Source organism: Poecilia reticulata, chromosome 1, assembly GCF_904066995.2.
Source record: "Poecilia reticulata chromosome 1, P_reticulata-male-v2, whole genome shotgun sequence".
Taxonomy (NCBI): Eukaryota; Metazoa; Chordata; class Actinopteri; order Cyprinodontiformes; family Poeciliidae; genus Poecilia; species Poecilia reticulata.
Window position 1 is genome coordinate 33,264,976 of NC_088830.1, and position 13,895 is coordinate 33,278,870.

Below are 13,895 nucleotides of genomic sequence, written 5' to 3' on the forward strand. Positions count from 1 at the left end.
TAGCTTTCGTCAACAACACAGGCGGAAGTGAGAGCGCCGCGCACGTTATTTGCGGCCGCTAAATAATATGTTTTATTATTTAACGGCCGGAAACGGTGCGCTAAATAATAAAACATAATTGAACGAGTCTAAATAATAAAACAATTTAACGAGGCTTCGCGGCAGGTAAGTTTTCCTCGAGGAATTTTAATAATCAGGTGTCGAATCACCCGAGGAATCGTTTCAGCCCTTTGCTGATTTAAAACAATTTGAGTGCATCAAAATTCCTCAACAGTGATGGAAAACACTCATTTCTACTCATCACAAGCGACTAAAGAGCAAAATTATCCATGAACTATATTTTGTATTTCCTCAGATACAAAAATGTGGTTATTTATCTGGAAACTGAGAAAAAACAAAACAGCAAAAACCCTTAAAGATGCAGGGCTGAGTATCTGAGTGGAGATGTGGTGAACCAATGGGCCGAACCTGAGCCGAACCTGAGCCGAACCCGGGCCGAACCCCGGTCAGGCCGTGGGAAGCTGCGCCCAGAGGCACCTGGGCGTGAACCGCGCCGCGGCTCTGGCCCCACGCTGAGTGGATTTTGGCTCCACAGCAGCTGCAGGGGGACAAAGGCTTCAGGCTGCCGCGTGTTGGCCTCCACAAAGACGGAGTGAGGCGGTCCAAGGACACGGGAATGTTATCAGCACTTTTACACCGATACGGCTCAGTGGGGAGAATGGATTCCGGATATATTAGGAACATCTGAGGCATTAAAATCTTTCACAACCAAAAAAAAAACTTTTTTAGTCCTCGTGAAACAGATTAAAATTCTGTCTGAAGCCGCATATTAAAAGGCTTATTAGAAAGTCTCAGTTATAAGTGCTATACATTGATAGGCAGCTCAGTCGGGAATGTGGTTCATCACGGTTCGGGGGGAGGGAGAGAGAGAGAGAGAGAGAGACAGAGAGAGAGAGAGAGAGAGAGAGAGAGATGCGTGGATCTCAGGAAACGCCAGCAGCGCCGCTCCAGAGAAGCAGCAGCTGCGATGAGTCGGTCAGGATGAATTTATGCAACCTGGCACTCAGTCAGTGGATCTGGAGTAGCTGGCTAAATCAGAGCTTTCCCTCCTCTCCACATCCGCAATGCCTTTCCATCATCCCGCCGCCCGTCACGATCCACGGCTCACCTCCGGCTCCTGAAAGCCTGTTTTTTTTTTTTTTTTAACCATGAACGTATTTTTAAAACGAGCAGCTCTGTGGTTGAACACAGTGAGAGGATCCAAAAACCGTAATTAGGAAACATTTTCAGGCCGTTCGTCACACCGAACAGGAACCCGGCCAATATTCTCAACATGGCGGACTAGTTTTGAGGATCTGGATCCTCAAAACTAGTCGATCCTCAAAACTAGTCCATGATAAATATTGATCAGGTGATCAGATGATAAATAACACATTTATCACCTGCGCTGCCTGGGGGGGGGGGGGTTGTCGATTCATTTTTACCCAGAAAGCACATGGGCAAAAACCGTTAGTGAAACGGTCACTGGGACTGACTAGGGAAACCTGGAATGCGGCGTTCATAACAAACACCTGTGTTCATCTGCTCTACCGCTAGCAAACAACCATATTGATTAAATAACATAAAAGTCAAGCAGTTCCCTAAAAGTCCAACAGATGGCAGCAATGCGCCATTCAAAACAAAACACCCATAAACATAAAGATAAAACCACATATAAACCATCCATCCATCCATTTTCTTGCACCCTTTTTCCCTCGGTGGGGTCGGGAGGGTTGCTGGTGCCCATCTCCAGCCAACGTTTCAGGTGAGAGGCGGGGTACACCCTGGACAGGTCGCCAGTCTGTCGCAGGGCAACACAGAGACACACAGGACACACAACCATGCACACACACACTCATACCTAGGGGCAATTTGGACCTGACAGTCATGTTTTTGGACTGTGGGAGGAAACTGGAGTACCCGGAGAAAACCCACGCATACACAGGGAGAACATGCAAACTCCATGCAGAAAGACCCCAGGCCGGGAATCGAACCCAGAACCTTCTTGCTGCAAGGCAACAGCTCTACCAACTGCGCCACTGTGCAGCCCACATATAAACCAGAAAATACAATATATGAAAAAAATCTGAAAGCTCTCTGGTCTTGTTCAGGGGGCCGGACCAAATGTGGAGGCGGGCCCGCGGGCCGTAGCTTCAGGACCACTGATCTGGACGATACAGCAGTGAAGAATGGGGGACATGTTACATGTAGAGGTGAGCAGTGGAGACGGCTCTGAGGCCGGGGGTTAACCTGTGGCTCACGGGCCACTTAAAGCCCTCTGCATTATTTTGCAGGACCAACTACAGGAAATCAAGGATTGTAAAATGTTGAACTCCAGTAAATGATGCAGATGGACACTGCAGGACTTTCACTCACAAAATAAAACCATCCAAAATGGAGAGAATAGATAAGACAACTATTTTTATGAACTTTTGTTAACTTTGAATATTTTGGGTTTTGTATCATTTTAATTTGGTGGTCAATCTTTTAATCATCTTTTAGTTCTCAGACAGTGAGGCTACTTTTAAGACTTAAGACTTTCCTGTTAGATTCTCCTACTACTCTCCAGTTCTTCAGTTGTTGCTGTCATGGCCGCTGCAGCGTCCAGATGAGTCCGATCCTCACAGACTCCCTGCTGGGACGGCGGCCAAACGATGCAAATACTAAATACTGACTGGAGGGGGTGAATATTTATGTCATATTTATTTATTTGTCAATATTTTGTAGAAATTAATTTCCACTTTGACATTAGAGGTTTCGTTGGGTTTTATTTTTATCAAAAAATCCAAATTCTGTTGATCATAATTGATTTGTAATAACAACAAAAGGATCCAAGGGGCTGAATACTTTTTATAGACTCTGTAAAAGTGTTAAAATCCTGAATAGATGATGCTTCGCCTTTTTCTCACTGTGTGTTGAAGGATCCTAAAAACTGAAATACAGTCAGAACTTTTCAGTGTTTTTTCCTGATCCGTACAGAAAACCGGATGAAGCTCTGAGACCTGCTGCCTGGAGACGGACAGACGGTTTAATGTTCCAGTATTCTTCAGACAACATTTCACTGTTTGCTTCTTATTCTCATCTATAACGTCACGCTCATTCATTTCTTTACTCTGACTTATTGTTCTCATGTTCTGTTGCTGGAACCCAGTTTGGTTGTTGAAATAATTTGATGACATTAAACCGAATCAGATTCTCACTGATGTGATCGTTTCTCTGAGAACCAGAGCTGCCTGCTTACGAGAGCAAAGACAGTTTTTAAATCAATAATGAGACTAAATGTGTAAAACTGGAGACAAACAGAAAACCGGTCGATTCGTTTGAGGAGATTTCTGACTTTGTGTTGTTACTTGTTAAAACGCTGACTTCACTGCTGTCCATAAAGAAATGACGGCTTGACAGATTCATGCCCATCACATCATTTTATGGGCAGAAAAATTTCAAGCTGTTACCTCATGCAGCTTTGCCTACTTCAGGCTGGAATCGCTCCCCGAGGTGCCGCTCCGTCTTCCCGGCTGTAAATTTTCTACTAATGTCCCGTCCACTCATTAAACTCTTCTCTCACTCAAAAACGTGAATCATCTGCTCACTCATCTGTCTTTCTGTTGGACTGTCAGGCTTTTCCACACACACCTTTAATCATCCGTCCATTACGAAGCGCTGTGTTTTCTCAGGTTATTAGATTTATCACAGCGTCGGAGAGGCACCATTACCGGGATAATGCAGGATCATGGCTGGCTGCTCTGAGCCGAGTGGCCTCCTGCGACGCTGCGTTCAGCGCAGTGTCTGCGCCGCCTCAGGCTGCCTCCCAGACACAGGACAGATGAGAAACCCTTCAAACACTTTCCTCAATAAAGTCATTTTTAGTCGAGACAATAAACGCTGCAAAGATGGTTGGCTAATATTCCACAAAAACACTTCACTAAAAGAAACTTTTCTTATTCCAAAATGGTTAATTAATCCCAAAGGGACATTAAATAACATTATTTAGCCAAAGGCAAATTAAAACAAAGTTTTTAATAAGCGTTTGGATTGACAGCTGGCAGAGAATCGAATATTTATTAAAAATTCATTATTTTGTCTCGGTGGAACCAGTTAAAGTCTGAATGATGAACATGGAGAAGAACTGAGACTGAAAGTCAGAGATGAAGAAAAACGCCAAGAACAAAATCCAGGAATAAAAAAACAAAAGTCTAAATACAGATATGATCAGATATTAACTGATATGAACAAGGAAATAAAGCAGAAACACAGAAGAAACCCAAACACTGTGACACAAGCAGCTTTAAATATGTTTAGTAATAAAAATGATTGTTTTCCAGAATATGACTTTTACTCATAACTCACTGCAGAAGCTGGAAGTGTTGGAGCTTATCTCATAAAACTGACCTGAAAAGATTTATTCAACACGTTCATGACTTGAGCACAGCCTGAGTTTGAGCTGATGGTTCTGGGTTCAGAGTTCTGGACTGGTTCCACTAACGAGCCTTCAGCTCCCGGTTCTGATGGGCTCATGATCCCCAGATCTTGGTTTTTAAATCACGATTAAAGCCATGGGAAGTGTGGACGGCGCCTCAGCGGCTCCTCGGACCAATTTACTGTGTCAAACTCAGACGTGCTCCATCATGACCTGGAGAAACGTGTCAGACTCTTACCTCCATAACGAACTCTCCGTCACGCTGTTGAGGTTGAAGTCAAAGAGTTTGGTTAGCATCAGAATTACCTGCAAGACAACAGAGGCAACAGTTAGGATGCAAATCTATTCCTTTCACACATAAAGACGTTAAATTTACAGGAAATTTAAAGACAGAAATTCAAGGAACATTGAGAGGAAGGAAAAAATGAGTCCCAGTCAGATCAGCTGAGTCAGATTTCAGCCTCTTTCTCCTTTTGGTCTGAAATAATTAGACTGTAAATGTCAGACTAACAAAATGTTGAGCCTTTTTTCTCTCTAACTTTGTTCAAAGTGGAAGTTCTTTTTGTCCGTCTGAGTAACTGGGCCTCCATCCATCATCCAGTTAAATTAAGTAGATTTTTCTCATTTTGACCCTGATGTATCGCCGTCCCTGGAGGACGAGCGTCGCATTCTAGACCTGCGTCACTCAGAGCGGCAGCCTGTTGGGCCAAACCAATCTGAGGAAACATTTCTATCCAGAAAGTTTGTGGATTTGTTCGTGTTTTTCACTGATAGAAACTCGTCGGACTCGTCCAGCTTCTGTTTGACTCATGAACAGTTTGGTGCTTTACTCCATCAGAAACCCCCAGCAGCTTGATGCAGACACACACAGATGTCTTTTATTTAATTTGTTCCATATTTTTCTCAGACTCACAGCTGAACAGAAATTCAGATGTTATCCATCAGATTTATCTTCTGTAAATCTATGAATGTTTTTATCTCACTTGCTGGGGATAAATTGATCTTTTCATCCAGAATTAAAGGAAATCAACCAGATTAAAATAGAAGCTTATTCCAGTCAAACATCATGCAAACATTTACATTTTTTCTGTCAAAGAGGATAAAAATCCCCAGTTTGTTTCTTGGCCAGACGTCGGTGGAACCAGACTCCTGATCATCTGATCCACACTCTGCTTTTGCTCCTTTGATTCAATTGTCATTTTGCCATTGGTGTCACCTTTTTCTTTTCAGATTTTCAGAACAATTAGAGCATTTTCTCACCACATGTTGAGGGTTTAGAGTAGAAATAATAAAAAGTGTGCGCCTTGGGGAAGAGTGGGAATAAGATGAGTGTTGGGGGAACTGAGGTTGGAGCAGGAGCAGAGGGTGTGATGGTTCATGGGGTCTTTGTGGAGGACGGAGGAGCAGGAAGGAAGAGGCTTCGGCTTCCTGACTCCCTGAAGGCTGAAGCCGTTCATCAATCTGCTGCTTCGGCTCTGATGTCTGCAGAACACACTCCCAGACTCACGCAGTCAAACACACACACTGCGAATAAAAGCAGCTACATCTGGCTCATGTGTGGAATCTGAAACCATTATTCACAATGCAAACTGTTTTTTGAGGAGAAACTTTAACTTGTTAATTTGACTTTAACTTTAGCTGAATTCAGGAGTCGGTTCCTGCATCCCGTCTCAACACACCTGGATTAAATGAACGACTCGCTACTGAGCATGTGCAGAACGACAAGAAGCTGATCCAGGTGTGTGGAGACGGGATGCAGCTGACAGAAACAGGACAGACGCTCTGAGTCCTGGTTAACATTAAACCCTTACAGAAATCAGTAGGAGAGTTTTCCCAGTATTCTAATTACATTTTTAATTCCTCATAAAAATGTTAAACTTGTCTCTGTGGGAAAACACAGAGTCTCTGTGACTGGCTGTGTCCAAAAGCAGAAGAGAGGAAATCTGAGCTGCTGCTTTAGAAACACTTCAGAGCATAAATACTTTAAAAAGATGGAAAATGGCTCCTATTATTTTAGTGTGAAGATGAAAAATCCACCAGTTTGTGTCCATATTAGTAAAAATAACTAATTAAATGTCACTTAGAAAAGCACTTTAGGTTCTGAGTTATTAAAAATATTGAAGTTGATCAATTTAAGTAGAGCTCTCAACACTTTGTGTAGAAAGCTTAAACTGTTCACACAGATGCTCATTTCTGACTCTTTGCTGAAATCTGATTTCCTTTGCAGGAACATCGACGCCTCAGCAGCTGAATTTTGAGCTAACTTTTAAAATGTTGCACAACAGAAAACCCAAATTGGACCTGCTTCCATCCAGTGGTCTGGAGTGAATCAGCCAGGATACAGAGACTTTCATTCCTTCAGATGTTGACGCTGCGCAGGGCTGCACTAAACAGGAAGCAGCAAAACACCAGCAAACAAGTGTTCAAACTTTTTAGAAAAATTCAGGGAGTTATTTCAAACTTTTCTGTTTCCATCAACAGTTTCTAATGTGAAACTTCAAAAATATGCATAAAATTGTTTCTGGAAGCAGCTACAGATTTCTCTCATAGGTTTGTAATTCTGATTTTCAGTCATTGTCTAAATTGTCTTGTCCTGAAGTTCAGTTTGTAATAATTTTGTTTATTTAATATTTATTTGTTGGTTCTTTAGCACAGCATATTGAACAGGCATATAAATACTCCATCCATCCATCCATCCATTTTTCGGGTCGCGGGGGCAGCAGCGTAAGAAGGGAGGCCCAGACTTCCCTCCCCAGCCTCTTCCAGCTCCTCCAGGAACCCCAAGGCGTTCCCAGGCCATAGAGAGACATCGTCCCTCCAGCGTGTCCTGGGTCTCCCCTCCTCCCGGTGGGACCTGAACTCCTCACCAGGGAGGCGTCCAGGAGGCATCCTGACCAGATGCCCGAGCCTCAACTGGCTCCTCTCGACGTGGAGGAGCAGCGGCTCTACTCTGAGTCCCTCCCGGATGACCGAGCTTCTCTCTCTAAGGGAGAGCCCAGCCACCCTGCGGAGGAGGAAACCCATTTCAGCCGCTTGTATCCGTGATCTCGTTCTTTCGGTCATGACCCAAAGCTCATGACCATAGATGAGGGTGGGAACGTAGATCGACCGGTAAATCAAGAGCTTCGCTTTTTGGCTCAGCTCTCTCTTCACCACGACGGACCGGTACAGCGCCCGCTTCACGGCAGACGCTGCCCCAATCCGCCTGTCAATCTCCCGCTCCCTTCTTCCCCCATTCGTGAACAAGATCCCCAGATACTTAAACTCCTCCTTATATTTCATTAAATTGAGATAAGGGGTAAAATAAACCTGCACGCACACGTTTCTCTGTCCTGCTGGTTTCTTCTTTTAAAAACCCGTTTGAAATAAATGAAATCTGGATTTGATCATATCTGGCTTCTTATGAATTATGACTCATGTTTCACATCATTGATGTAAAAGTTGAATCAAATCAAGTCTTTTTAGGTGTGAATTGATCAGAACTGATGTGTTCAGACTCTCCAATTCCTTAAAATCAGACATGGGTCACAGTCACCTGCTGTTACATAACCAGTCAGACGAAGTTTGAACTTTAAAAATGAAGTTTGAGAACCTGATAAACATTATCATGAAGAATAATCAGGTTCCTGATTTCTGGAATTACCGGCCGTCAGCCTAGTTAAAGTTTGTTAAAATGGTTCCTAATATTTCGTTCAGTGTGTCAGATGTAACTTATCTGATCCTGTCTTCAGCTTTTCTTCCATGTTTCTATTCAGAGGTTGAAGATAAAGTCAGATGTTGGAGCAAAACGTTCCCTTTAACTGTCTGTCAAACAATTCAACATAAAATCTATTTTTAATCCAATCAATCATCTCCATGTGTTAATCAGAAATGTTCCGACACAACAGGTCTTCTCTGTGAACAGACTCCAGCTGCAGCCAGCTGCTGCACACTGCGACTGTTTAAAATTATCCTCATTGTTTCAGACTCATTACTTAATCATATCCCATTGATTCCAAACACTGCTGGGAAAATCTTCCGGATTCGGCTGATGCCCTGAAGGTGAGCGGGATGAGTGAAAGTGGGTCAGCCCAAGTCTTCAGGGAAACAAGCCGAGGCAGAAACAACTTATTTGGCTCGGAGCGTAAAAGTGAAAGCGGCTCGGTGTGTTTACTTTGTGACTGGAAGTGTTTGAAGCTCCGGAGAGGCTGAAGATGCAGGAAAACATTGAGAGGAAACTGGATCCCGACTGTTTACTCTGATAAGATCCAGGAGATCCAAAGATTATCTGATGACCTGCAGGTGGTAAGATGCTGCAGTGGTCACTCTGAAACTGCCCACTCTGTGTATCACTGTGTTCTTATCTCTGACTGTTCAACAAAACTAAACACTGATGGAGTTGGAAACCTGCGTCCATCAGCTCCCCTCCGCATCGCCCCGCTTGTTGCCGTGGCAGCAGCAGCAGCAGCAGCAGCAGCAGCAGCAGCAGTCAGTCAGTCAGTCAGTCAGTCAGTCACTCCATGACTTGTGTGACTTTGTGAAACTGTTGCTCCAGCATGAGGCTGCAGTGAGAACACGGCGAACAGATGCACCTTGGGTAGAGGAATTACGCGGCGAGGTCGGGGGCTCCTGTGATCAGGCTTATTAAATATGCGCCAACATCTGCAGCCCCTGGACCCCTGCCGGTGCCATGGAAACGGGTCGGTGTCGGGTCGACAGGGACTCGGTGTTCTGAACATTCACCCGGATAAAGACCCGTAACCCTGCATTGATCAGGAGTCAGCCTGGGGACGGAGGGGACAATCACCTTAAAGTCAGAACCGTGCATGCTAATGCTAATGCTAATGAGCAACCGGGTCCACTCAGCGGCCCACCTGGAGGCTCCATCCCCAGCATTCAGCGTCTCTTTTCGTCCTCCACTCATTATTTCCGTCACACATCACATTCTCCTCTGCGAGTCAACGTGTGTTTGTGAGAAAAGCAGGTTGAAGGTGAGGGTAATGGGGCAATTATAGCTTTAACAATCTGAGCCAGTCGTTAGCGTGTCTGGGTGCAGGTAAAGGTGAGCAGGTGTGGAAGGTTTTCCAGCTCAGAGCGAGTCCGACATGACACACGGCGCTCCGGCTGCAGGCTCAGAGGAACGTCTCACCGACTGAAGGGCAGAGTCCGCCCTGCCCTGGCCGTCTGCCGGCTGCATATGGAGAGAAGCAGGCGGTCGTCAGCCAGCGGCCCGGTCAGATGGGCTCCCACTGGAAGGTGCATATGTTCCTCACTTGCGGTGCCAGTTGGGCCCGGAGGCTCCATACTGTAAATACACAGACAGGCTCTGTGGAGGACACCTCTCCACAGGCCGACTCGCTTATGATGCATGAAGGCACCAGAAAGACAAAACTAATCTCAGACTTCCGACACGTTTTACAAAGATCCAGACGCAAATATTCAGATTTTTTCATCCAGTAAAAGGTGAAAGTCTGACTCCATCCTTTACAGCCCCTTTATACATGTTCCATTTTATAGCACGATCAATTAAATATGACTTAAAAGACATTTGACTTTAATGATTTAAAATTGGGTCTCTGTCTCTTTAAGAAGCTCCTGGTCTTTCTGACACTCTGTCTTCAGCAGAAAAATGTTTCTCTGTTAAGCTTCTGACGGTTTTGTTATGTTGCACTGACAAGCAGCTCAGCAGATGAGAAGTTCCACCAGGTGTTTGCTAATTGCTGCTGACTAGTCTGTAGGATAAGAGTGGGGGAGTCGTTGGGCTGCTCTGTGGGTCTGCAGCTGGAGACATAATGGACCAACTGGAGACCTACCAGGACCTGGACGTCCACCCAGACTGAGTGTTAATCAGACCAAAGCTTAATGCTGTGACAGAACGGCCCAGTCAAAGTCCACACTGAAATCCGATTGAAAATCCTTAGCAACAATTGAAAACTGATGTTCACAGATATCCACATCCAGACTTTCAGAGACGAACGGCCCAGATGTGCAGAGCTGGAGGAAACAAACCCAGATGACTGAGAGGAAGTGCTAACACATGCCACACTTTTCAGATTTGTAAAAACATAAAGACCCATGCATCATTTATCCTTTACTTCATAACTATGCACCATTTCGTTTTGGTTAATCACATAAAAATCCCATAAAAAGTAGTTTCTGTTTTTGACAAAATGTGAAAAATGTTCAGTAGATATGAACGTCTTTAAATTATTACATTTCTAATAAATAAATCAGTTTCTTATCAAAGAAATACAGTTTTATGGAAATGGGGGAAGTAGCTTTTAAAGTTTTGTTTCTTAGTGCAAACTGTAATTCCAAAAGTGTATCGATGTGACGCTGTGAACTGCAGCAGCGATAAGGAAAACTCGGGACCTGATCAGAACCAAACCCGTCACGTCGGCCCACATGCAGAAAGCTGCCATGTTTCTGCACAGCAGCTGACAGGAAGTGGTGCTTTGAGACGCAGACTGTTTGCTCCAAACAAAGCTTTGTGTGAAAAATGCTGTAAGAGTTTCTTCCATGGTGTCAAATTAGATGTGAATGTGGACGGCAGCTGCAGAACCACCGGTCGGTCCTGCCACTCCGGGTCCAACTAACACAGAAACTAAAGTTTGTTGCCTTGTTACTTTGTAAAAATCTGCCCAGAACTTTCTGAGCATCCAGCCTGTCCACTAACGTCACAACAGAAGTTGGTTTATAAAAACGGTTTAAGTTTCTGTAGCATGTAAAGTTTATCGTGTGGATTTTTTATCCTTCTGGGAATTCTGGGAATGTTTCTCAAAGCAGGTTGAACCAAATACTTGCAGACTCAGGAGTTTTCAAGTATTTGCAGCCACAAATGTTTGTCTTGTGTGTTTATCATGTAAACCTCCAGTCAGCTGCAGCAGATCAGTTAGAACTGAGCCAGGTTCTGGTTCTGGTTCTGGTTCTGTTGGAGGGTTCTTCCTGTTAAAGGCTTCATGCATGCTCAGTATGAGGGATTGCTGTACACCAGGCAGCGCTGGTGTCTGTCCAGGAGGAGAGACGGCTGCTGGGCTTCATTACACAGAAACTTTGAACTGTCTGATAACCAGGATCAACTGGGATGTGGATTCAAATGCACTATATGCATAAACTGAACAGTATATTAATATGCAGCCACAGCATGAAAAACTCTGCAGCATATTAAATCCATCAGGTGAGATCTGAACCCCAAACCTTTTACCTCTGAGGAAACCAAGCTATTATTAAATATAGAAACATATTAAAGTGGTCCTTTACTGTAACGTTTCCACTGAATATGGCTTCCGATCCAGATATTTTTGCTGCCTGCCTCACAGGGCAGCCACAAAAGAAGCCTCTCTAAATGGAAGTACATTACTTTCAAAACACACCATTTATGTGCATCAGCTCCAGCAGAGTGATTTACGGTGATTTCTGTTATGCAGCCGTTTCCTCTCTCCTAATGAAAGCAAACTGCATCAGCTCACCTGCTGCACGGCACCGGGGGAAAATGTAAAACAACACGGCAGCATCCCAGTTTATTTAAGCTGCCGTTGCCTTTCATTCCCGTCTGTTCAGAGCATGACCACACCATCAAAAGCTGATTTATTCTGCGCTGAGCAGCCGGAGTGGTGCAGCTTCTGCAGTGGACATGGTCCTGATGGATGAAGAGCGCAGTTCAAAGAGGAGACGTGTCTCTGGAGGATGTTCAAGAAGGCTTGCAAACGCATAAGGAAAGAGCACAGATATATTAGTCATGCAGAGAAAAGCCTCAGCTCGAGGTGCGGATCAGTCACAACTGTGTCTGTGCAAAGCTCCACATATTTAAAGTATCCTTTTATTTCTCTCTAATCCAAACTTTGCCTTTGCTGCCAGCAAACACGGATATCTGCTGTACTCTCCGGTAATTGTCCTTAGATGGAGGAAAGAAAATATCATCATGGATCAAAATTCCCCAACATGCAACAATTACCATCTCCTGGGGCGCGAGGAGCCAAACACACACACACACACACACACACACACACACACACACACACACACACACACACACGGAGGGGGGTTAATGTCAGGTTCAGGTTCTGCAGGGCATCGCGAACTATTTGTTTTCTTCACGTCTCATTTCTGTAATCACGTGAGACCAGATTTCTCCAGGGGACAGATTCGGTTTCGTTCCTGCAGCTCAGAGCTGCTGACACACAGGAGCACCTAATGAATCTGTTTCACACTTTCCTTTTAATCTGCAGAATGAATTCTGTGAGCACAAACAGGGCAGCGTGCTCATATATAATGATGCAAACAAGTTGTACCTGCTGACGTTCAGAGATAGCTCCAACTGTCATGCTCACTGTGGGGATCACTGAGGCAGAAACACTCCTCTCTGTGGATTAGCCTGTCACATCTTCCTGTGGAAAATGCACCACTTGTGCCTCTTGCTAATATAAAAGTGAAACATGTCTGGGAAGCAGAGTTTTCCTCTGCTTGTCACATATCTAAAAATAATGCGTCTTCATTGGAAAGCAGATTGATCAAGGCCTGTCAGGGTGCGCGGCCCCAGGAGCTTCCTCTGCATCCCGGCCGCAGGAATCAGAGCCGCTTATTAGTAGATGATCCGTTTTCTGCAGCCTGATGTCTTTCAGTTGTAATTACCGCAGAGACGCTGCCAGAAACTTACACCATGCCGTCAATTTACTTCCTCCTCTTTGTTTTTTCGCTGATGAGAGAAGGACGAACGTTCCTCCATTTTCTGATGCATTGGAGCAGATTATTTTGGGCCATGCGGGGTTTGCAGCGACGCTGGTGGAATACTGAACACCACCGACCTGCAGCTCCGCCGCTTTGATCCGCAGACCTGTCACTGCTGTTTGCTGCTGCCTTTTTGTTTGCTTTTTTCTGATGATGATGCAGGCGCAGCTTTTCCATACACCTTGATTTGCAGCCATATGCTGTTCCTAACTGCTTGTTAACCCACTTTGCTCCGCGCACATTTCCCTCCATGCCACGCTGGATGGATTCACTGTGACCGTTTTTGCAATTAAGAGCCTGATCTCTGAAATGTGGAGCTGCAGAAAGCATTTGAACACTTGAAAGGCTTAAGGGAGTCATTAATAAGATGTGCGCCGGTAATAAGTATTAAAAAGTATGCAGAGATGTGGTTGTACACGATGATTACATCTCTTTTCATGTCTGAACTACAAAGCCCTCCACGTCGTTTTGTTTCTGCGCCGCCTGTTTCTGGGAATCATCTGCAGGAAACTGATGCGGAAACGTGTCGACAAGAATCCAGGAATCTTTACATGCAGGTGCAACGCAGTAATTCATCCGGTTCCTCTCACGATTCACATTCAGCAAATATTCTCTTTATTTACAGAGCATCGTCTCTGCAGGCTCAACACTCGCTTAAAACGTCCTGTAAAAAAATAACCGAACTGAAAGCACTGAGGGGCCGTGTTTATTGTTTATTTCCAAATAAAATGCT

At 44.5% G+C, this 13,895-nt stretch overlaps 1 protein-coding gene across 7 annotated transcripts in view; it reads right to left on the bottom strand.

Annotated features, from left to right (window-relative positions):
- The window catches only part of sorcs1 (sortilin-related VPS10 domain containing receptor 1), a 163,740-nt gene that overhangs the window by 75,845 nt on the left and 74,000 nt on the right, over positions 1–13,895 (bottom strand). For all 7 annotated transcript variants that reach the window (XM_008422146.3, XM_081611723.1, XM_081611718.1 and 4 more), the window contains exon 2: positions 4,695–4,762. In XM_008422146.3, the coding sequence (XP_008420368.2) occupies positions 4,695–4,762 (68 nt within the window). The remainder of the gene's footprint in view (positions 1–4,694; positions 4,763–13,895) is intronic.